This window comes from Indicator indicator, chromosome 16, assembly GCF_027791375.1.
Source record: "Indicator indicator isolate 239-I01 chromosome 16, UM_Iind_1.1, whole genome shotgun sequence".
NCBI lineage: Eukaryota > Metazoa > Chordata > Aves > Piciformes > Indicatoridae > Indicator > Indicator indicator.
The window spans coordinates 17,823,039-17,847,588 of NC_072025.1; the positions used below are offsets into that span (position 1 = coordinate 17,823,039).

Genomic DNA, 24,550 nt, shown 5'->3' on the forward strand with positions numbered 1-24,550 from the left:
AGACCTCCAAGTGCCATTCCTCTCCTGCTCCCCCTCAGCAGCCTCTGCACAAGGCAGATAAAAGGGGAACCACCTTGCACAGGAGGAGAGCTCCAGGCCAAAGTCTAATCTGATCTAATGCAGGGTTATTTCCTGCTCAGTGGTGGCCACAGCACACCTCACTCACAGACACAGAGGGATTACCAACAGCTGATGCCAGTTTTATTTGCATGAGCTTTAAAAAGGCAGTAATTAGTTATACAGACACACAACTGATTCTGTACTTGTTAGTCATAAATATAGAACATTCAGCAGTACAAAATACACTTTATCCACAGCACAATTTCACATCAATAGGAAGATTTTCAACAGATACATAACCAAGTGCCTAGCAATGACAGAAGCCCATTTTTGGAGTTGTTTTATTTCATTTTTCTTTGTTTTTTAATTCTCTTAAAGACCATTAATCTACACAAAGTAATCAATGCCCACAGTCATCAGCTCCACAAAACACACTCCAGTTTAGAGCAGGCAAAGACTGACCTTTTAAAGACAGTTAGATGCCATCACCTTCTCTTTGCTCCATGAACAGAACCAAAACCAAGCCCACATTCTCCTCACAGCTAATAACTGTGAAAAATGGGACTCTGGCCAAAAAAAACCAACCCAAAACCAAAACCAAAATTAAAAATCAAAATCACCCAAAGCCAAACTCGAGCACTGCCAGGAAAAGTGAAAATATCTGAACTAGAAATTAGTCCACTCAACACCTTGCAAACAAAGAGCAACAGCAGGATGAGACTGGTAAGGCATTCATGACCAAATGGCTCTAGTATTCTCCAGAAAAAGAGTACACCCATGTATAAAAATATATGTCATAGCAATTGGGTAAATCCAACACTATGTAACACTGTGCCAACAGGAGTTCAGAGTTAAAAAGGCAGTACTGCAGGGACTATTTACACTTCCATACTGGACTTCAACAGAAAAAAGAGAAAGAAGAAAAAAAAAAAAAAGAAAAAAAGGCAGCAAAGCTACAACTGGAACTATCTGGTTAAAGCATCACCATAGGTACTACCAGCAGCACTTCTACCAAGCAGGGTGATGGAGACCCTTTGCTAGACTTGGAATGGATGAGGGTAAGTAGGTTAGTGTCTAACATCTTCTCAGCCTGCTCACTGAAATGACTCCCTCACACCATTATGACCCCTTGCAGTTTCTTGCTCCATCAGTTTAAGCCCCAAAAGCTTCAGTTTCAAGACACCCTGTGACCCTGTGCTTGCAGCACAGTTTAATCAGCCATCCCAGCTTCACTTCCAGCTTCCAAACAGTGAAAGGAAGGAGAAATCCACTGCGGTGGAATCCTGGACAGGGGAAGGCAAAGTGCCAGCCAAGCTACACCGAGGGCACGGAGCACAGAGGTCAGCACTGCAAATGCACTGCACAGCTTCAGCTACAGGGTAAGGAAGTTGCTTTAGGAACTAAACACATGGCAAAAAGATCCATCACACCAGTGCCACACAGCTGATTTGGCTGCAGGACCTGGGCCAAGGCTGCTGCAGAGGAGCAGCCCCTAACAGGAAGGCAGGCAGGGCGAGGGCAGTGCAGGATGCCCAGCACTGGCAGCCCATGCTGAGCTTGCACAGAGCTGCCAAGCTTGCAGCTTACTCTGGGCTCCCTCCTCACAGCCCAGAGCTTTCCATGTGGGTGTGGGACAGCACTGCAGAGATGAGATGGCTGGGAATGGGAAGGAGGGAGGGAAGGAAGGGTGGAAACGCCAAGGAAGAAGCACTGGTTTGGGATGGCAGAACAGCAGTGGGGGATGATAATGGCTCATAACCTAAACCTGGCACTATCTGGACTGCCCCTTAACAGAGCAGCCATCCCCCCTCCCCACCAGAGAGGCAGGAGTGGTCTGCAAGGCAGCAGCAGTCCATGCTTTGATGCCTCAGGCATGTTGGCTTAGAAACCCAATAATACTGCATTTAAAATCAACCACAGAAGGAGAGGTGTGCACAAGAGTCTGCCAGCAGTGTCCTTCTGACTGCACAACCCTTCTGCAAGGGAAAAGGCTCCTGCAGTGGCACAACCCCCATGGCACCCTAAGGAAGTCATCAGCACTGACATTAGGAGATGAAAATTACTTTAAAAACCTTATTGTTAGGTTGAAGTCAGGAACTAAAATGAATTACAAATACACTCTGAGCAGTTTGTTGGGTAGAACAAAAGAGGAACAGCATTTTTTCCAAGTTGTTTTTCACCTCGTGGGGAAAGATTTGTTAGAGCATTGTAGAAGAACTGATGGTGTCCTCTGTGCAGAGCTACAAACTGCTCATCCTCTGCCCTCTCCCCTGGTGATGAGCCCCTTCTGAAGGCAAGCCCTGCTCTGCAGAGCTGACCACTTTGCTCAGCACCCAGGCACCTTTCACAGACACTGAGGATTTCCTGCTGGGACAGCAGAGCTTGGCCTGCTTAAGCCCATGAGCAGTCACTCATCTGCACATCATGAGCAGGAAGGCAGAAGGCTCCAAGAGACTGAAGATGAAGGTATGTAAGGGAGCAGTGTGTAAGCACATGGTCTGCTCACCAAGGAAGGGCTTTTCCTGCCCTCTGGGAGAGAAGAGACACAAAGGTTTTTCCTTTGTTCTCAGCATGATTTTGGTGAGCTGAGCACAAACCAGGAGATCTGAGGCCCCTCCAGTACTGTACCTAGAGATACACATAACAAACTACAAAAAGAGTCTCCAGCCCCATTTGCACACAGGGTAAGAAACTGGTCCCAGGTTTAGTGAGAGGAACAGTAGGAAGGACTCTCCCTGGACACTGAAATGCCATGCTGTTGTGAGAGAGGCCAGGAAAGCCAAGCCAGGTGGGAACACCACCACATGGCTGCTAAAGCCACCTTCCTGGGCCATGTTTGCTGCAGCCCAGCTGCCTGCATTGCCTGCCAGCATGAAACCTGTGCAGCCAGAGCAGGCTGCAGGGCAGGGGTCTGCCTGTTCTCCAGGATTTGCAGAATTCAAGGGGAGCTACAAGAAGGCAGACCTTAGTGCTGTGAGGTCTAAGAATTGCTGTGGACATTGAGATCTTCTGGACAAAGGGTGTGCCCTGGGGTTGCTGTTTCAAGGTCCTCTCTATATGCAGGTGTTGAGGGAAGTTGTCCCCTTCCTGCTCTGCAAAGGTTGGCTACCACTATCCAGCCTCAAAGGCTATGAGTGACCTGCACATGGCAGCTCTGTTCCTTGTCCCTCATAAGCAATTCCTTCTCCTCCCATCCCAGATGAATTGATCTGGAGGAAAATAAGCTGACCTTCAACCCAACCTGTGTAACTCATCATGCATCTGAAACACTGAACAAAAAACTTCCTCCCACAGTGCTGATGAAGATACACAGTAGGCGACTTGCCCAAGAGGAAGGTGATGAACTTCCCTCTGCAGGAAAGCACAGAGCACTCAGAACAACCAAGAGGGCTCCACATACTTGATAAGCTGAGAATCTCCTCTTTAGCAGAATAGGGTTGAGAGGGTTTAACAGAAATGCTTGCTTGGGAATCCAAGCACAAGTTGAAATTATCACTGTGGATGCAGTGGACAGGAGTCCAACTGAGATCTGTCACCTACTCACTGAAAAAAAAAAAAAATCACACACTACAAAAGCAGCTCACTGCTTGCAGCAAAGGAGCTGGAATGATTTCCTAGCAATAGGCCACCACTTTGCACTGTTGAAATGTGAGGTTTCACAGTATAAAAAGGTACTTCACAGACAGAAAATGCAGCTGATATAGAAAACGCAGTCTGGATGTGTTTACAGTCGTTTGTCACCAGGCAGTATTTTTGGGGAAGCAAGAACAGCAGAGATTAAAGCAGCCAGAGAGAAATGTGTAAAGTTATAGGCCTCAATTCAGTGCAAAACCAGACCAATAGCTTATGTAGGCAAATGTTTGTTCTGAACAGAGAACCACCTGAATTCAAAGTAAGAACACCTAGGTGAAGCGATGGAGACTCCCAGGACACCTACACCCTCCACCTGTGTCATCAGCCTCTTCAGGACACTCCAGAAGGGAGCCTTTGTGAAGGCAAAAGAAAACCAATACAGGAAGCACCTCCTACAGCACGAGATATACAGAAAGCACCCAACTGTACATACAGGCAAGGGCCACTGAGAAAAGGCAGAGCTGCAGCTGCTGGCGAGGGAGGCCTACATCAAGTTGCTTAATCTCACGTTTAAAGTGACCTAGGAAACTACGAGAAGCAAAGAAAACAGAAGGTTCTGTCTGCTCCCAGAAACTTAAACTCAAAGCAAGGCATCAAAATGGAGTGGTAGGCACTGTAGCAAGACCCTACCCACCTCTCTGTTAGTCTGTGTTACCTCTTCAGCTATTGCAGAACGACCCTTCAAGGAACAGCAGCTATTGGTCACATTCAAATAGTTAAGACTCAGAGATAGAATTTTTTTTTTCTTTCTTTTTTTTTCTTTTTTTTTTAAAGTCAAAGCAAAGTTTTTCATCTCTGAGGTAGATGCCAATGAAATCAAAAGAGAACACAAATCAAGATGGAGCTGTCAAATGACCACTAAAAGCCAGTGCTGGAGCTCCTCTGTCAGCACTGAGGCACGGCCGAGGAGGAGCAAGGCTTACGCCGCTATCGAGCATCAGAGACCTGTCCTCGGCTTTAGGAGCTTCTACAGGGATGCAACACAGGGAACAGCAGAGCCAAAATTACACCAAAATGGCTGTGGAGGAGAACTTCCATCTCTGCTTGGCAAGCTACTCAGAAAAGGGTGGAAACATGCCCAGGTCAGCAAAGTCTTCGATGTTGTAGTTGCCGGTGCCCTGCGTCGGATCGCCCGGCATCGGCAGCATGTCCTGCGGCACAAGGAGAGACCACGGTGTCACCTGCCTGTCACCACGGCAGCCAGCCACAACCTGCTGCCTGCTCACCTTGCAGGGGCAACCCAGGGAAGGCCAAAGCTTAGACAAGTAATCTGGGAACCAGCCCTGTGCAGGGGCTGGGCTAGGGTCGATGTGTTACTTGTGTTTTGCTGGAGCGCTGCTGAAGAGGAGGCAGGACTGCAGCAGGGCAGAGGGGTTGGATTGCTCCTCTGAAGAAGGCACATCTGAGCTGTCCCATGCCCCTCCCAGAATGAAACACATTCCCTTGGAAGGTTAGCTACACGTGAGGAGAAGAAACTCTCTGGTTGCACAACACAGAATCACAGAATCCTTCAGGTTGGAAATGACCCTTGAGACCATCAGGTCCAACCATTAACCCTGCTCTACCAAGGTCACCCCTAAACTGTATCCCCAGGCCCCACATCTAAATGACCTTTAAACACCTTCAGGGATAGTGACTCCACCACCTCCCTGTGCAGCCTGTTCCAATGCCTGACCACCCTTGCAGTGAAAACATTTTTCCCAGTGTCCAGCCTAAACTTCCCCTGGTGCAGTTTGAGGCCATCCCCTCTTGTTCCATCACTAATTACCTGTGAGAAGAGACCAGCACCCACCTCTCTCTATTGTCCTTTCAGGTGGTTGTAGAGGGCAATGAGGTCTCCTCTCAGCCTCCTCTTCCTCACACTAAACAGTCTCATTTCCCTCAGCCATTCTTCATCAGTCTCATTCTCTAGGCCCTTTACCAGCTTAGTTGCTCTTCTCTGCACAAGCTCCAGCCCCTCGATGTCCTTCTTGTATTGAGGTGCCCAAAGCTGTGCCCAGCACTAGGAAGTATCCAACACCTCACAGCTGTACCCTTTGTCTCCTCCTCACCAGAACTCTGCAAGTGAACATTGCAACTGCTCTTCATCCTCTGAGGAACATGGAAGCCTGGATATCCAGCACAGCTAACAAGATTCCCTTCACACGTGTCCAAGGACAGAGGAGATAGCAGGAACTTGATTTCAGGGTAGTTGCTCCCATGTGTCTTGAGCCAAGTGAGGTCCCTGCAGGAGGCCTCAAAAAATGCTCAACCTTTCCTCTCAGCTGGAGAGTAAACCCACAGGGAAAAGCTATCCCTTGCTGAGCAAAGCAGAGCTAACACTGGCTTCTCCTGCCAGTCCTTACCATAAATGAAAGCCAGGGTTTGCCAGGCCATGGCTCATCATCCTTACAACAAAACAAAACCTGAAGAGCAAATAAGAAAGCTCACAGGATCTGCTCTGTGAAGGAAAAAGTACTGAGAGCTGCTGTGCACAGAGAGGTTGCCTCAAAATTCAGAGATTAAAATCCAGCTGGGGACTCTGGAGCACCCCACTGATGGTGCTGAAAGAGGCTTCTTGGCTGCCAGGGTCAGCCTTCATTCTCTGACCAAACCTTGCACTTAGTTTCTGTTTTCCCACATTCCTCCCCAGCCAGGGGAAGCTGTAGCTGTCCACACCTGTTTAAGTTCCCATCTCTTTGAAGGCACTTCTGTTGCTGTGGCCTCTGAGGAAATGCCTCCTCAGGTACAGATGCAGCAGGCTAGCTCCCCTCTCCTTTCCTCCAGCTCACCCAGGGCTGGCTTCAGGCACAAACAGTCCAAGCAACCCCCTGGAAGCCTTTGAACTGAGTCCCTCCAAGTTTCTCATCACACCCACCTATTATCCTCATTCCCTGCAAAGGTGCAGCTCTGCAGGTGAGCTCAGTTCTCCCATGGCTCTCCATCTCACCACCTTCAGATGTTTTCTGGGACACAGCACTTGCCTGAGGCACAAGCCAGAGGTCTCTGCTGGCCACTGAATCCTGCAGCTATCAGCTCCACTGGAACTGCTCTTGATATGCTTTTGGGTTAAAGCCCCTGCAAAGTGCTTAAACTCTGCTCACAGAGAGATATGCCACAGATGGATCTTGCTGTGGGGCAAGAGCATGCACACAGGCAGTTACTCCAGGTGCAGTGCTGTTATTTCCTCCTGTGAGAGGCAATGGATGGTTTACACAGGAATATTTCCAGGCTAACATCCCTTCTGCAAGGCTCCTGTGAGCAGCTGGGCATGGGTCAGATTTTGCAGGTGAATTTACTTTCTAAAGGATAATGAGGTGCCCCACTTCTAAACCTTGCCTGGTGCTTGAACTGCCTTTTCTGTGTTTGTCTGCATGGTTTTCTTGCAGTCGCTCTTTTGATCTAATTTAGAAGCAGGTTGTACAGGGACAGAGACCTTACTGCTTACAAAGCCCCACTCCACCTCTGGTGAATGCCCAAAATGATACTCAGTGCTACAAAATTAGGTAGCTGAAGAGGATTGTTTATCAGCTACCTAATAGCTGCCTGGGTTTAAGCTTAACAAATTATTGACCACCATCTTCTGTACAGTACCAGCCTCCTTCCCTGCTGGAACTATCAAAGAGAACTGCACTGGTGGCTGACTGGATTTGACTGTGATTTGAGAGGCCATCTTGGATGCAGGTGAACCCACTCTGGCAGGGGAGTTGGACTCCATCATCTCCAGAGGTCCCTTCCAAGCCCTGTCATTCTGTGATTCTGTGACTATTTCCTGGCTTCCCTGGAAAAGCCAGAAGGCCTAAGTGCAGGGTGCAGGCACCCAAACCATCTCAGTTGCAGTCAATGCCAGCCAACAGCAGTGCAAACCCATAGCAGTGCCAGCCCACTGCCCCGCTAGCACCCCAGGCACTGAGAGCTGTGGCTCCTCAGCTCAGTGAGCAGCTGCCCAAGGGCCTCCTCTAGGGCTGGCTGAGCCCTCCTCACCTGGAAGACCTCGGTCTGGCTGGGCTGTGGGTGGGAGTGCTGCTCGCCGCTCTGCTGGTTGTGGTGCTGGCTCTGCCACTGCGACCACACTTCCGAAGGCCTCCCCTGGAACTGGCTGCTGCTCTGGCCACCTTCAGCTGGCCGGGGGGAGAAAGGGCACAAGTCAGAGAGCAGCTCCTTCACAAAGCCTGTCTGCTTTTGAGGCTTCCCCCATCAGTGGCTGTGCTTGCAAATGGATCTTAGCAAAGTGACCCCGAGTGACAACCTGCACGCCCTGCCCCTGCAGGCTGGGAGCCGAAGGGAGTTTCAGCCCTGACTGCAGGGTAGGGGCCAAGCCCAGAGCAAAGCTCATTGTCACAGCTGCACAGACATGGCAGATGAATGGCTAGAGCCAAAGGCACACCATAAACCAGGCACTGGGAGACAATTTTCAAGCATTCTCCCACCACTTTTTAGCCTCTAATAGGGAATATTTGACATTTGACTTGAAAACTGCACCATCTGAAGGCTCTTTCTCTTTAAAAAAGACTAAACCCTGCAGAGCAGTGGCTGCACAACTATCTGCTGGTGGAAGAAGCATGTAAAGCAGATGTAAGATGTTTGTAAGCAGATGTAAAACCAGTAAGATCCACAGGCCTTGCTGTATTAGATGCAGCCACTGCTCTATCAAATGCAGAGTGTTGCTTGCTGGACCATCTTGCCCTCCAATATTACAGCTGCAAAATGATTTATTTAGCATGCAGCTCACAGCAAATTATTGTCCTGGTATTATGGTGATGGCTTCTTAAAAGTCTGGAGCTGTTTCAGTTTCACAGAGTAATGTAAACAACAAAGTTGTATGGTAAATACACTTGAAATGATGATTTCATGGAGATGGATTCCTTCTAACTAGTCTAAAAGAAAACCCCACAGTACCACAGGTTATTTTGGTCACCTCTGGCACAGACACTTTACCTGAGTGCAGCCACAGATCACACTTAAACTGACTCCATTCACCCTGACATTTCTACAGACTGGCCCCCAGGGTACACAGTTTTGGGACCATTTTCTTTCAGTTATTGCCAGTGTCTCCTTCTAAGAATTAGCATTTTAGAAAGCTTGCCACCAGGCTTATGCTTTTCCTCCAAATATTTTCTCTTTTTTGTTTTTCCTCCCCCTCTTTTTTCCCCTACGTAGCTACTCTTACCATTTTTGCCTATTTCCCCCTCACTGTAGAGAATCAAGCTGGGTAGATCTGGTACTCCCCAATTATCAGTGCCCTCTTGCCAAGGGTGCCAAGTTTCCACATGTGTGTTAAGTCAGGCTTCTGATAACCAAGACTCAGTGATGTCAAATCAGCCACTACTCTCAATCATGGCTTCAGAAAATACAGACCTATGCTTAATCCAGTCCTTTTGGCTACCAGTGAACCATGCAAAACAGATCCAGTGGGCATTCCACAGGGGAAGGAGCAGGCTGTGGTGACATTGTTTCTGTCACATCTGAAGTAGATGACCACAGCTTCCTCCTTATTGACATTACAGCCACCAGTAACTCAGCTGGCTCAGAAACCCTGCAGCCACTTATGGGCCAGAAAACTCAGGGAAGTTACCCTTCAAGAGAATGCTGCAAGGGTTTTGTTGGGTTTTGGGTTGGTTGTGGGGTTGTTTGTGATTACTGTGTTTATTAATTACTCTTTTTTTTTTTTTTTTCCTCAGAACAACACACTGAAATTAACTCAGTGAGGCAAACGCTGCTGCTGCTTCTCATCAGAGTGGTTGCTGCCAGCCAGAGGTTCAAGAGGTTTGTCCCTGTGAAGGCTATGTTATTAATAGCATCCAAACTGATGTAGGTCAGGAAATGTTTCTCATTAGGTGAGAGAGTTCTTGCCAAGTAGCTTAGGTTTGAAATGCAAAGCTGTCTCATAAACAACTGTACAAAGCCTGGTGGAAATGGAGGTATGGATAAACTCTGTAGGAAAAGCTTCCATCTTCCAGGCAACACAGCACAGGTCTGAGCTCAGTGAGGCTGATCTGCAGCAGCTCTGCATCAATTCTGTTCTCAGGGAACAAGAGAAAAACAACTCTGCTACCTATGCTGTTTAGAATTGCACCTTACTATGAGCCAACAGCATTTTTCATGGACCCCAGGGGTGCTCATCAGTGATGAATCCATTATTTGCTGAATATTATTTTGCTGTTGGAATGCAGAAAGTTACCAAGGGGTCACCCATTTAGTCATGGTCTGAAAGCCACTAAACCAGCATGTAATAGGAAAAGAAAACAATTGCAAAATATGGCACCTACTCTGATGAGGTTAGCAGCAGCAGAGGCACAAAACCATCCTGTCTAGCCAAAGCCCAACAATCCATCTCTGGGCAGGAGGACATGACCATGAAGGCAGGAAAGTTCAAAAATGAAAAGAATGTGAATTTGTCCCATATAAGTGTTTTCCTGAGAAGTAACACCAACTTGAACCTACTGACCACAATTTGGGAGGATGTACACCAGTGAAGTAAGCAACTCTGGAATCTTCCCTGACATCATTTATCGACACAAGATGTGCTCTCCTGCCATGAAACAGCTCCATTCTCTGAAGCCTGTCCTATGTGAAGGAGATGCACCATGGAGGGAACATGTCTCTGTTACAGAATCATAGAATTGTCAGGGTTGGAAGGGACCTCAAGGATCATCCAGTTCCAACCCCCCTGCCATGAGCAGGGACACCTCACACTACAGCAGGTTTCCCAGAGCCACATCCAGCCTGGCCTTAAAAACCTCCAGGGATGAGGCTTCTACCACCTCCCTGGGCAAGCTGTTCCAGTGTCTCACCACACTGATGGGGAAGAATTTCTTCCTAACATCCAATCTGAATCTCCCCACTTCTAGTTTTGTTCCATTCCTCCTAGCCCTATCACTCCCTGACGCCCTAAAAACTCCCTCCCCAGCTTTCTTGTAGGCCCCCTTCAGATACTGGAAGGCCACATTAAGGTCTCCTCTGTCCACTGTGCTCAACAGGGCACAGCAAAGCTCTTTTACCTCCGGGGGTTCCCCACCAACCCACAAAAAGAACAGGCTGGAGGCTTTGCGCTGAGGCTGCCATTGGAGACGCTGCTGTGCAGGAGGCTGCGCGGCCGCAGGCAGAGCTTACCGAAGCCGGCGCTGCGCGTCGCCAAGCTGGAGTAGGCGTTGCCGCTGGGGGAGGAGGTGGCTGGGCTGGACAGGGGGCTGTAGGACGACGGGTCGGCTGGGTAGCTGTGACTTGTCCCAATCCCGAAGGGAGATGACTGAGCCTTGCCGGACTGGGATGGAATTTGCTGAGGAATAAGGGGTAAAGAAGGAAGGAGTTTTACTGTTGAGGAGCAGCACAGCAGCCTCGTGTTTCGTTCAGGCAAAGACCGAGCAAGCAGCGCAGCTGTGCCTGGGCACGGTGCTCCTGCCCCAGCCACGCTGCAGTCCTGGCAAACCCAGTTACAGCTCTCCTGCTGATGAACTCACAAGTACTCAATATCAGAGCTATCTGGGAAACAGCATTTCCTTCCCCTCTGTTACACACTCACAGGTATAATGAATTCACCTCTCTTTGCCAGGTGCTTTGCTTTGGCAGTGCCAGAGTAAGCTGTCTGGTAGAACACATGCAATCCTCAGATGAGCAGAGTTTCCAGTGCCTGGGCGGGGGGAAAGGGTCAAAAAAGCTTCAAAGCTAATAAGGTGCTTTCTTTCACTGCCTAAGAAGTACAGGCAGCAAAGTTCCTTTGCCCTGGGAAAGGCTTGGGAGGGAGTGTGAGTCACCAGTCCTGGGAACAGGGGAGAGAAAGTCTGACTTTCCTTTAACTGGGCAGCTGAGTTAATTCAAGGGCATTAAAAACCAACTTGCTGTTATTTTCATCTACGTACTGGCTTCATCATTGGCTCTCCAAAATTGTGATAGAGATGATTAAACACTGCAGACTGCTTTGAGGCATGTACAGTATCTACAGTGAGACCAAGGGAGCTGAAGTAGCTCAGCCAGAGTCCTGTGCTACAGCCATGTAGAATGCTGCAGACAGAATCTGCTTATGAACCATTTCCTGCACCATGAACAAATCCAGCAGTTCCAAGAAAAACTCCCTGCCTAACCAGTTCCACAAATAGAAATTAAAGGTGATTACATCTCTGGATCCTTCTAGCCATGTGCACTGTTATTGGCAATCAATGCGCTCAAGTGAAACTGTTCTCTTGGACAAACTGAGGGGAGCTGGGGGAGGAAAACAGATCCCAACAGGCACATAACATGCTGAAGATGCTGTGAAGTCTTCAGCTCAGTTCCAAGTTAAATTTCTGAAGGCTTCCATAATGCCAGTGAGAGCACGGTGTGTCACTCCTGCAAGGCTTAACTCTGTTTTACTTCATTTACGATGGATGAGTGAATTCCAATTTCCCTGCGCTCTGCTGACTTGGACAGAATTGCACAGCAAGAAGAGGGAGCATTTTCCAGGCAACTTTCGCACACTCTGTACTGTTAACAGTCAGTGTTACAACTGGATTTCATTGAACAGGTGTGACAGAGTAACCATGGCACACTGAGGGCTGGAAACAGTCAGGAACAAGGAAATAATTCAGTGACTGAAGAATTATTTGGTGTCATTCTGTCTACCTAACAAAGGAAAGTGAGGAGTGATCAGCAGCCCCATGAATGACAACACAAACATGAGCATTTCATATTCTTTGGCTTTAACAGAGTTTCAGACCAGTTTTCTTTTCTTGTAACAGAACCAGAGGTAATTTCTGGGCTAACACAGCTGAGTGCAGGGCATCTCCTGGAAGGATGTGCAGAGGGCAAAGCACATTTGAGCTACCCGGGGTAGTGCCAATGGAAGAGCAATGGGCTGAGCAGCCTCTGCTCTGAATCCAGAGCAGCCTCTGCTCTGCCCAGGTTTGTTTGTGCCCTTGTGTGTTAACTGTGGGTAACAGTGCTGGGTGCAAGGTCTTGGCAGGCTCACCACCAAAGCATCACAGCTGTCCTCTTTCAGTCAGTACATGCACAAAGGTAACTGAGACCTTCCACTGGGGTTTATGCCACTCTCATGAACACAAACTAAACGCAGGCACACACAGGGCAGCTAAGTCATCACCACCTACCACGGAGGGGAACTATTTCTCTCCACCCACACAGGCTAACGATCAAGTACAGTGAACAGAAATGGGGGTTGCTGTCTCTTTTGTAAAAAGCAGAGAGACTGCAAATCTTTAGAGGGCATGACAGTAAAACACCTTTAATCAGTACCTGTCCTGGGAATGGTGGGCGATTGCCTGTCCAGGCCACCTGGCCCTGGTTCAGCTGGCGAGAGATCTGCGTCAGGTTCTGGCCTGTGGATGAAGAGGACTGGATGTCGTTCACACCAGGCACGTGCACCACAGAGGAGCTAGGGAACAGAAAGGGTGCCTCAGCTGCAGGATACACTCTCCATGCACAAACAGCATTCCACATGGAGGCTAATTGCTCAGTCTGTCTTGAGAACAAATTACTCCAAAAGCATCCCAAAACCGTGAACCAGACCGGCAGTCTACAATGTCAGTTCCGACAGAGACAGAGGCAAAATGACTTTGAATTAGGTTTCTACAGTCTCTTTGAAAGGGCTTGCAAGAATCAATTCAGCCTGACACGTGGTGCATGAACACTTAACTCCACACTAGTTCAGCATTGAATGCCTTCAAAAACCCCTGCTTGCAGAGAGTATCCAAGCAGATACTTCACTTTAAATTTGTGCCTAAAGTCGGCAGTATTTAAGCATTTGCATAAATGCCACCCTAAATTAAGGTGCATAAAAGATGCTACTAGTAAGTACTTCTTTATTTGTTTCTTGCCTGGGAAATGAAGAAGTGTGTGTGTGTGTGTTACAGGTTAAACTGTGGAGCTTTTAATTCCTATCCTCACCAACTGCTTAACAAGTTACACACAGAGGCAAAAGAATAATCAAGACAGAAAGTTAAACTCCTGCAACAGCTTTGGAATTAAAGCAAACAGCAAACTGTCTCCAAAGGAAATTTGTTTGTGTGTTAGCTGTTTTCTACAAACTGAACTTCATTACAGAGCAAGTTCCCAGAAATCTGCAACGAGAAGTGAATTCTTATGAAGGACTGCTCCACTTCACCACTTGCTTCTCATACAAGTCTTGAACAAGGAAATCCATAACCACACACTGGGAATGTGCTTCATATATAAAAACACATATTTATTATTTCACATATTTATTATTTCACATGCCATAGAAATGAATATCAATGAGGACAAAACATCTGCAAGCCTTTGTGCATCAACTGCAACAGCCTGCTCCTTTCTCCAAGTCCCTTCCCTATTGTCTATCTGCACAATCATTCTACAGAGAGCAGATTGGGAAGAGCATTAAACAAGGCTGAGCAGAAAGGCTGCAGGGCTCTGAATCCTCTGAGAACAAGCAAAAATCCCTCCCAGAGTGGTAACAAAATGTGGCAGGCATCTGAATACAGGAGCTGTTATATTCTCTCTTAAGCTGCCTAAAAGCAAAGTGTGTGTTTGGAAAGGCTTTGTGCAATTTCTTTGCCTTCTTTTTTTTTTTCCCTCCAAATTTTCTTTTTCTTTTTCACTACCACAGAGTCTCCAAGAGGGCTATGTGGACCAGAAAGTCCACCTGAGTGTGGCTGAACTCAGAAGCACACAGCAGCTGGCCCCCTACTGCTAACACCTTCCCAGCTAGACTGGCAAATCCGATCGTTGAAGGGGCTTGGACTGCATCCAGAACATGTCCTTTGAAACCAGGGGTCTGCAAAACAGTGCCTAAAGGCTGCCCAGGTGCAGGGACTGAATGGGCCAGCCTGGAGAGCACTCAGGGAGTGGTCATTGAGGGTGGAAATGCTGGAGGTGTGTAACTGCTTGACGTAGCAGTAAGGAAAAAAGCTGTAGTTAAACATCAAGAATAACAAAAGAAACAACCACAAGCCCAAGGTGGCAAGTCACCCATTCAGCAATAGCCAATACCCAATTAAAAGACATTTTCATTTACAGTCATATCCTCCCCAAGTCATTCTTGGCTTTTAATTTGACAAAATACTCCAAGGGATTTCATTTCTTCTTACTGAGATTATTAGCAATAACAACTCTAAGAATACATTGGTTTAAATAAAATTATCTTCTGCAGATGTTTTCCAGTTCCTGGAACTGACAGCCCCTGAAGGGCTGCTCCTTCACTTTCACAACCTTGGTTTGCCTAAACCAGAAGAAAGAAACTCCAGTGTTTCCCAGAACAGTGATACAAAAGGCACCAAGGCCAATATCTACTCTCAGGAAGTGACTGGAAATGAAGGCAAACTTCAACTTCTCTACTGCCAGCAGGCAGGCAACACCACACTTAGAGTAACTGAAATGCCCTAGAAAATGCCAGACCACCATTCTATGTACAGTTGGAAGCTGCCTTGAACTTTCCATGCCCAGGTCTCAGCCCTCCCCAGGGACTATGGAGGAAGCTGTTCCCTTTAACAAGGTGTCCACACTGATGCCCTTCAAGGCAGCCTGAAGAAGTACTGACAGTGTAAGTGCAAAACAAACCTCTGCAGCTTCTTAGCTTGGTTGAATGTTCTTCAGATCTTTGAGCTTGCCCCAGCACATCTCAGATTTATTTCCCTTCATGATCTGTTGCTGCTGCTTAGCTTTTTTACCAATTACATCAACACAGCAACAAGTAGCTACTTACCAGCCACTACTTTGTTTTAACAGAGATATCCAAATCATCTCAGCTGTAAGGCTAGTCTGAGTGCTGAGACATCATGTAGGAGTGTGCACCAAGCGAAGCTCAGTTGTGTAAAGAAAGCCTTTGTATCTTTGGTCAGTTCTGATTCCACCAGTCAAAGGTCTTCCACTCTTGGACAGAAGCTGTTAAATCCAGGATCTGGACTACAGTACCTGAAAGTCTTTCCTGAATGTCCTGGCTGAAATGGGCTTCCCTGTGAGTAGAGCTGCTGGTTTCCTGCTGTGGATGCTGAGGCCATCATTTTTTTATCTGCTACAAAAGAAAAACAAATCACAGGAAAAGTAAAGTTTAGGGGATGAGAAATGAAGGCAGAGTTATTCAATAAGAAGTGCAAGGTGCACATGCAGCAGGGGCTTTCCTTTTCTCCTTAAAGCTGTATGAAGAAGCCCTGTGGAACACACTGAGAATGACACAGGAGGGCTGTCTGTCAATCCAGGGTGAAACCAGAGGCACACAGCTGGTTTGTGTCTGCTTTGCACCCTCTTCCCAGGCTGCACCTCAAAAATGTTGTTGTTTGCATGGAACAGAGCACTGGTACATGTCCCCCAGCCACACAGCCCAGACCTCCTCTGTGCCCACTGGAAGCTACTCCTGAGTGGGCAGGCAGCAGGGAGAACGGGAGACAGGGACTGGCTCTGGCTGAGGCAAGGATTGCACAAGACCCTGCTATGGACTGGAAAGGGGAACAAAGGTTTTCTGGAAGAAAGATGGGAGAGCCTGCCTGGGAGAATGGAGCAATGTCACACAAAACCACCCTGGCCTGAAGATGGTCTGATGCAGGTGCTGCTTTGTGGCCTGCCTGGGGATGGCCTCAGGCAGGGTACATTTCTGACTCCAGAAGAAGCTCTGCTGCTGTTATTTTAGTCTCTTTGCACTGAGGGAGCAGCTGGAAGCCTACACCCTGCTGGGCTAAACATCCCAAGGAATGGTGTCCAAGAGCCCCATCCTAACCAGGTGACCACCTGCTTCCCCCCAGAACAACCAGAGAGCAGTGTTTCACCCTCCTGGGCAGGCTGGTGGCATTGACTGCAGATCTCAGGTGACCCCCTGCAAACCTGGGTGACTCTTCAGCCCCTTCCTGCACCTCACTCTCACTTTGCTTCTGAGTGCCTGAGCAAGACAAAGCTTTGGTCTCCTATGGATTTTGCTGTCCTCTATGTGGCTTAAGGGAGCCATGAAATAGGATGCAAGCATCCCAGTGGGGTGTAAGACAGATTAGTGTAGTGAACAACACACATATGGAGATGCCATTAACTTTTATAGCCTACTCTTACTGTGGCAACTGGAGATCAGCCTCTAACTGAATGAAACCAGATTGGCTGAAGAGTGCCATTTGGTGCCTTAGTTTGATTTTCTGGCACTGGATCATTGCACAGCCCAGGGAAGCCTCACTACTAGTGCTTTCCTTCAAATAATTTAAAAGCCTGCTCCACCATCATGTACTTACTTCCCTCATCTTCCCTTATTACCTCCCCCAAGCACAAAGCACAGCACAGCTTGCTGATGGCTTTGCAGTCATCTGTTTCTCTGCACCTCTGCCACACCTAGACATCAGGCCTGCCTCTTCATTTTCCCCTCTGCTCCTTTCAGATTCCCACTCATTTCACAAGGTGCTCTCCTGGGCAAAAGGCCAACTCAATTCACAAGGAACAGAAGTATTTTTTACTTTTCCCCAGCTTTTGGAGCCCCTGTGAGCGTGGCTCACCAAAGGTCTCCAACACACAGCAGCCCTTCTCTGCTAAGTTCTCACTTCATGTTCCTAACAAGAATCTAAGCTCACCTTCACAAAAAAACCTCAGAAGTCACCTCAAAATGCCTCACAGGAGCCTTGGAGGAGCAGTGTGTTTGGCACTGCTGCAAGCTGTCACTGCTTTTCCTCTGTAGAAATTCCTCACTAGCTACAGGCTGCCCAACACAGACACCATGTCTGGGCTGCAAACCTACACTCTCCTGTTCAAGGAACGAGGAGAAATGAGGACAAAGGCTCCAGAAGGTTGTGTAGTAGGAAGAACTGAGAATGGGTTGGGCTACCTCTGAGAAGAAGAACAGGTGAGGGTGCTATTTTGTGCAGTAATGTCAATCTTGCACAAGATGTCTCATTTTCTAAGGCCACCCTTTGCAGGGGTATCAAACTCTCAGGGCTAGAAGAGACTGAGCCAAAAACCTTGTGGGTACTTTAGATATTTGAGATCAACTCAGCAGCCTAATTGAGAGTACCCTAAATGAACTGGAATTCCTCAAGTGCAGCAGGGTTGCCATGGCAGCTGCCAGGGTCTGTGCCATGGGATGAGGCCAAGGCAAAGGGAACAGCTGAGCTAATCCTGAACAGCTCAACCAGCTTTCAAATCCCTTGGCTGAGTTAGACAGAATGCTCTTCACCCTCTGAAGCTGACCCACATCTCTCTTCCTGCTGTGTTCCCACTCAGGACTACACACACAACTTGTCTGCTCTCACCTCTGGTACAGGACTGAAACCCTTTGATTTTGTGTCTGTTTTGCCTGCACCTTTAGAGCTGTTTGTCTCTGCACCTCATCACTGTCCTGGTCAGTGACCTGCCCTTCTCCAGGCAGGAACTGTGCTTCTGCCTACACAATGAAGACCTCTGTAAGCACAGCATCTCATGCTTCAAGGTACTTGCATGAATCAGCGGCTCCAGGCCTCCTCAGCCCGCCTATGCTTCCTAATGATGTGTGGCCACTGCATGCAACTGTGGCAACAACCTCCCTGTATCAGAGCTGTGTTTGTACAGAGCACAGCAGAGAACGAGACTGGGGACCCACATAATGCAAATGGCTTGCAGGCAGCACACAGGTCTGTCAATATTGGTTTTGGACAGCATCTCTCATCTCTAACTGTGAACTATCTCTTTTTATCATTCAGAGACCTTGATCACAGCTCCCAAGAGAAATTCAGACAGGGGGAATGTCCCAAAACAAGCATAGCCTGTACATTGATAAGAATGAAAAAGAGAAATGGCATTTCCAAGAACATAACCTCCCAGCTAGCCCACAGCATGCTAGACCCTTAACCCTAAAGCCCTCCCCACAAACAGTTGAGAGCTCCCTGAAAAAGAGCCAATAAATCAGCCCAAAAGCAAGATGTTCCTGCTTGGAACAACATATTGTGGTGTTTAGGACTGGAGTCCTGCTACTTTCTAACTGACCCCTTTTACAGCCTCAGTTGTTGACTTCACTGTTAGAGCAGACAGACAAGGATGGACGAGAAGGACAGGGAAGTCATAGCAACAGGGGACAGAAGATCAACTCTACCCTGCAGTTACAGTGCTTTCTCCAGTTGAAAAGGCCCAGCCAGACATAAGAAACCAAAGCAGTGAGGTCACCTCCCAGCACCCCAGGAGCTAAAGCCTGTGGGTTTTTTCCTCCATGTACTGCGTGACACTTGCACGTTGACTTAGTTCAAGGGAGTGTAAAAACTCTTCTGCTGCAGTGAGGACAGCTCAGAGCAATAAACAATTAACAACAACTTCCACGAGCTGTGCAATTCATGAGCCTGCTTTCCTACAGATACATTTCAAATGGCTCCTCTTCAGCTGCCAGCCCTCTCAGTGACTTCTGTCTGTTAGGGCAGCAGGCAGCATAGGCTGGGGCTAGCCTGAGCCTGCTACATCTGCTCAGCTAAGTTGGCTGCTGCCTCGTAGAAGATGGTTGGGAAACCCTTTAGTGAGGGCACTCAGTAAAGACTCTGTCTTCAGAGTCATTTTGACAAAATACAGAAGGACATTCTATTTCTGAGGCTACCATCCCTCTTCCAGAGAGCTTGCCAACAAGTTCAGCTGCTGTGGGGAAAAGAGCAAGGACTCACCAACTGGTAACAGTTGGCCTCAGCTGACCAGAAGGCCAGTACATTACTACACCTCCAAGCAGCATTTGTCTCTGAAAGCTCTCAGTGCAAAAGCTGATGGTCTGATAACAATCTGCAGGCTGATCTTAAGAAACAGGGTAAAATTGGTAATCCATGGTTATTTAGAGAGATGAACTCCCAGCTGCTGCCTAAGACAGAAAATATGTACTTAGAAATGGCAAGTTCTGCTCAGTGTGTTTAGCATCTCTAAACACTGCTTAAGGTGCCCCTCTGAAATTAAAAGAGAAATCAAAACTAGGTAGCTCTGGTGGCACAGAAGTTGTCCTTCCCCTCATCTTTAAGAGAAATACCAGGCACAGGCAAATTCTGGGAAGAGTCTTGCTCAGGAATTTCTCTGCCATGTTGTAGTTTCTCTTCATTCTCTCAAAGCTGTGCTCCACATCATGTAACCAGACTTCAGATAGTGTTAAAAATTAAACACCAGAGGCATTCACTTACAAGCAGTGATTCCAGCAAACATCTCAGCAAATCTTGGATCTCTCTCCTGGGAGAAGATAGCATCAGGCTTTTCCACAGATTTTCCACCCTCATGAACACTGGCTGGCAAGCTTGGAACAGGCACCTGTTGAAATACAGAGAGGAAGGGAATTCCTTCCATCATGTTTTATGAAGAGGAATTCAAGGAGAGCCCCAATGCATTTTTAATTTTGCTGAGATCTGCCATTGCTTTACATTTGAGAAGATCAGAGGCACAAAAATAAGAACTTGAGAAATGTCACCTGAGATAAGTCATAGGATGACAGCCCATCTCTTTGATGTACTTCAAGTTCTGCTTGCTGCTGCTGAAGTTGTCTGCAAAGGAGACAAAATGACTTAGTTACCAATTAAGACACCAAAAGGCACAGCCACAGCCTCCTGTTTGATACTGGTGAAACATCTCTCAGAAGCCTGGGTAAATCCTTCCCTGGCAGCTCCCTGGGTCTGCAAAGCCTTCGCACTGGGAAATCTTGCACCACAGCAATGTAATGGGGCACACAAAGAACTCTGCTGTAACAGCACAGAAGTGTAGGTGCACCAAGGGATGGAAAGCAGCTTGCAGCCAACAAGGCAGGTGACACACAGTGCTGGAGATTTCCCTGCAAAACTGGCAGGCTGTGCCACGGCCCTGGGCTGGAGAAGGCAGAGCTCCTTGCTCTAGGGTGAGCCAATGCCATGAAGAGCACTGCACCAGTCTCTAGGGTGGAGCTGGGAGCTGGCTGGCATTGCAGGATCTCAAAGCAGGCTGCCTGTGCCATGAGACCAAACCTCAGGAGCTGTGACCTTATCTAAATGCTCTGTGTCTCCATTAGCAGTCACTTCCTGGCACTGGGGCACCCTTAGCAGGGCTCCTTCTGACCTGAGGACGTGCAGGTGGCACACTGCCTCTGGGAGGCTCTTTGGTCACTTAAAGAAGACAGAAACACCCCTAAATGATGCTAAAGCTCAGAGATTAGGGTAAGATTGGAGCTGGATGACAAGAAAGTAAGCCTGGTACTTGCAAATGATACTTGATAGTAGTGTCACAGTTTCTGTATGCTGGGCTCTTTCTGAAGGAAGAACCAGGTGATGGTCAGGAATCACACACCAGGAGAGACACTACAATGGGAGAAGGGCTCACAGATGTTTACCAAACAGCAAGATCACAGACTTGAAACTCTGGAAAATTAGGATACAGCCACGAGCTTGAGTGTTAGATTTTTACTCAAATCTTCTTTTAGATTTTTGAACTAGAGTCAAATGTCAGGAGACTGAGAGAGTAATTCACAAAGACAAATGGCAAAAGTCAGGCACAGACTGGTGGCAATGTGAGGGACCACTCAAACAAGCTACTGAGGTTAAGTAAGAGACTTCCATCCCTTGATGCTTTCCCAGGAGACACATTGCTCACACACCACTTCCTAGGCTCCTGGGCAAACTGGACAAAAATCTGTGACCTGCAGCAAACAGAAGTTCAGGGTGGATGGCCAAAAAGCTTTCTGCTAGCCTTACAGTGTGAGAACACAGAACACACAGAGTCACTTCAGTGCTATGAGCAACATGCAAAGAAGTCAGTCTTGCAGGTCACTGGAATGGCAGGGATTTTCCATGTTCCTTTAGCCAACAGAAAATTCCTAAAAATTACCTCTGGAATGCAAAGAAGGTTTTTGTTCACAAACATCAAATGCATACTTCTCCTACAGAACTATAGGAGGTAATTTAATTTAGTTTAATTCTGGCCAGTCTATGGGGAAGGTTTCCTCAATACCACCCTGTGGACAACACCCACCCCCTTACTCCTGTTGTTAAGGTGAAGCTCATTACACCTTCCATTTGTTTTTCCTCCAAAGCCTGTGTGTGTGTGTCAATAAACAGAACATTAGGTCTCTGCTGCTCTGTACAAAGCATGTTTTCTTGCTTCAGCCACACACACAGCTGAGCCAAACAAAACAGCACACTCACTAGGTGTTTGTTTTCTAGGCACTTCTAGCTCAGTGCTCCTTCACCCTCCTCTGTCTTCCATCTCTAACTCTCACAAAGCTGCAGTACAACATCCATCCCACACCGTGTTAGCAGCCTCCCAAACCCATTTCCTGCAAAGTGTATCTCCACTGAGCTCTGTGGAAGCTATTCTGCACTAAATTAACATTGAAATGTAAAGCCAAGTTAAATGCTTCTGCTGTTGTTTGCTGCTTCTGTGTAAACACTTCAAATGATGCTTGAAACCTGAAAGAAGGGATGCAGCAGTTCCTGGGCCAGCCAGCCAGGGAGAGCTGGGAGCTGCTCTCACAGCTGCTTCAGCCCTTGCCATCTGCTCAGCCCTCCTGACTCAACACTCAACACATCCATTTTTGTCGATCATTTTTGTAAAGGTGCAACAGAACCAGAGCTTGTTACCAGCTCAGGCAAAACTCACCCTGCCTTCTGATTTTGAAACCAAACTCAAAACGCTCCCCCTTGGTTTCGATTTCGGTTTCACAGCTGCAAGGAGTAAATGAGAAAGAAATTTCCTGGCTCTCCAGGATACCCAGCCTAGGAGTGAGGTATTGTCTGGGTCACTAGAGGACTGACTGTCCTGCAGGAGCTCATGGCAGCCCCATGAATCTGAAGGGTTTGACAATTCATTCAAATTTACCTCAGTAAATGCATTTTGGGGGGAAAGAGAAAGCTCTGTGAAAGTTCCTTTGGCCCTGGAGAGGATTTCAGCTGAATTCATCACTCTCTATGAACACTGAAGTCACCCCTTCCCTTTCCAGGCATCAAGGCAACCAAAATAACTTTAAAATGAAGTCTCTGTGGTGGGAGAGAAACAAGACTACTGCATCCCTACCCAGCTATTTTTCTGTGAGACAGGTATGCATGCTTCCTGTGCCTGCTTTGGACAAAAGGGAGTAACAAAAGCCTTGGGGCTGCTGTTGTAAAACCCTCTTGCAGAAACTCTCCAAATCTCTCTCTTTTATCCTACAATTTCCAAGTCAGCCCTGTGAGGTCTGTCACACACTGGCCTTGAGGGATCAGATAGCCTACAGATGGCAAGAGGATCATGAGAAAGTAAGTCTTTAGCAGCACCACCATGAGCTGGAATGTTATCAGAACTGTTGATCTCCTTTAGTATTTGGGCCCATGAGAATCCCCAGCAGAAAGCACCTCTCTCCCACAGGCAAGGGGCTGGTTCACCCAGCAGCCTGCCTCCAGCAGCAGCCTCTGCCAGCTCACTCCCAGACTGGAATGCTGAGAGTCAGGACACAAGCAGGAATCACAAATGCACACAGTGCAGCACAGGACATGGGGGCTCACAGAAATGGAACACCAACATTCCCCTCCAGGTCAGAAAAGTGCATGCACCATGACAGGTGATTTCATTCCAAGGCTGCTCTAGGTGTATGCTAAACAAACACTGACTGCAAGAATAATTTCTTTTTGGAAATCCAACACACCCAGCCACACAGGAAGGTGTTGTCAAGTGGGGGAACTCTTCTTTTTTGGCCAAACCCAGCACAAATGCTAAACCTTAAATGCTTAATTTCTCCAGGAAGTTTCTCTTGGATGCCCAGCCCTACGTGAAAGTGAGGGAAGTTTGCTTTTCTCTTTTTGCAAGGAACAAAGTGGACATTTGAACCTAATTGTTTGTTACCCTTCTGCCCCAAAAGCAAGCTTGGAAAACCGACTGCTTGAAGCTCCAGTGGAGTAGCTTGTAAAATAAAGCTAAGAAAGAAAGAAGGGAGGGAAGCAGGAGAGAAGGGAGGGAAGCAGGAGAGAAGGGAGGGAAGCAGGAGAGAAAGAGAGAGAAAGAGAGAAAGAGAGAAAGAGAGAAAGAGAGAAAGAGAGAAAGAGAGAAAGAGAGAAAGAGAGAAAGAGAGAAAGAGAGAGAGAAAGAGAGAAAGAGAGAAAAAGAGAGAGAGAGAAAAAGAGAGAGAGAGAAAAAGAGAGAGAGAGAAAAGAGAGAGAGAGAGAGAAAAAGAGAGAGAGAGAGAAAAAGAGAGAGAGAGAGAAAAAGAGAGAGAGAAAAAGAGAGAGAGAAAAAGAGAGAGAGAAAAAGAGAGAGAGAAAAAGAGAGAGAGAAAAAGAGAGAAAAAGAGAGAGAAAAAGAGAGAGAGAGAGAAAGAGAGAAAGAGAGAAAGAGAGAAAGAGAGAAAGAGAGAAAGAGAGAAAGAGAGAAAGAGAGAAAGAGAGAAAGAGAGAGAGAAAGAGAGAAAGAGAGAGAGAAAGAGAGAGAGAAAGAGAGAGAGAAAGAGAGAGAGAAAGAGAGAGAGAAAGAGAGAGAGAGAGAGAAATAGAGAAAGAGAAAGAAAGAGAGAAAGAGAAAGAAAGAGAGAAAAACAAAGAAAGAGAGAAAGAGAGAAAGAGAAAGAAAGAGAGAAAGAGAGAAAGAGAGAGAAAGAGAGAAAGAGAGAAAGAGAGAAAGAGAGAAAGAGAGAAAGAGAGAAAGAGAGAAAGAGAGAAAGAGAGAAAGAGAGAAAGAGAGAAAGAGAGAAAGAGAGAAAGAGAGAAAGAGAGAAAGAGAGAGAGAGAGAAAGAGAGAGAGAGAGAGAGAGAGAGAGAGCCCTCCAAAGGAATCCACCACCACAGAAATACCCAATCCCTCCATAACTGGAGCCAGCAGTGCCCTCTGCAGTCCTTTGGGAAATGCTGTTTACTGTCCAACCCAAACCCAGAGTGCTGCTGCCAGACCCAAACCTACGGAATGTGCCTTTAAACCACCCTAAGTTAAAAACTGATTGAAACCTGCAATTTTGGGCTCCATTATCTTTACACCTCAGTGCTGACTCTTTAGCTGCCTCAGAGTTGTGCTTTCTGGAGCTGGCTAGGTG

The 24,550-nt window shown here is 47.3% G+C and overlaps 1 protein-coding gene across 1 annotated transcript in view; it reads right to left on the reverse strand.

Moving 5' to 3' along the window:
* Nucleotides 1-4,745: 4,745 nt before the first annotated feature.
* Nucleotides 4,746-24,550, reverse strand: part of ARNT2 (aryl hydrocarbon receptor nuclear translocator 2) — a 76,724-nt gene continuing 56,919 nt past the window's right edge. The window contains exons 12-18 of the mRNA XM_054387784.1: nt 20,003-20,075; nt 19,722-19,845; nt 15,553-15,652; nt 12,901-13,039; nt 10,786-10,951; nt 7,657-7,793; nt 4,746-4,844 (exon numbers count right to left, since the gene is read on the reverse strand). Coding sequence (XP_054243759.1) covers nt 4,746-4,844; nt 7,657-7,793; nt 10,786-10,951; nt 12,901-13,039; nt 15,553-15,652; nt 19,722-19,845; nt 20,003-20,075 — 838 coding nt within the window. The remainder of the gene's footprint in view (nt 4,845-7,656; nt 7,794-10,785; nt 10,952-12,900; nt 13,040-15,552; nt 15,653-19,721; nt 19,846-20,002; nt 20,076-24,550) is intronic.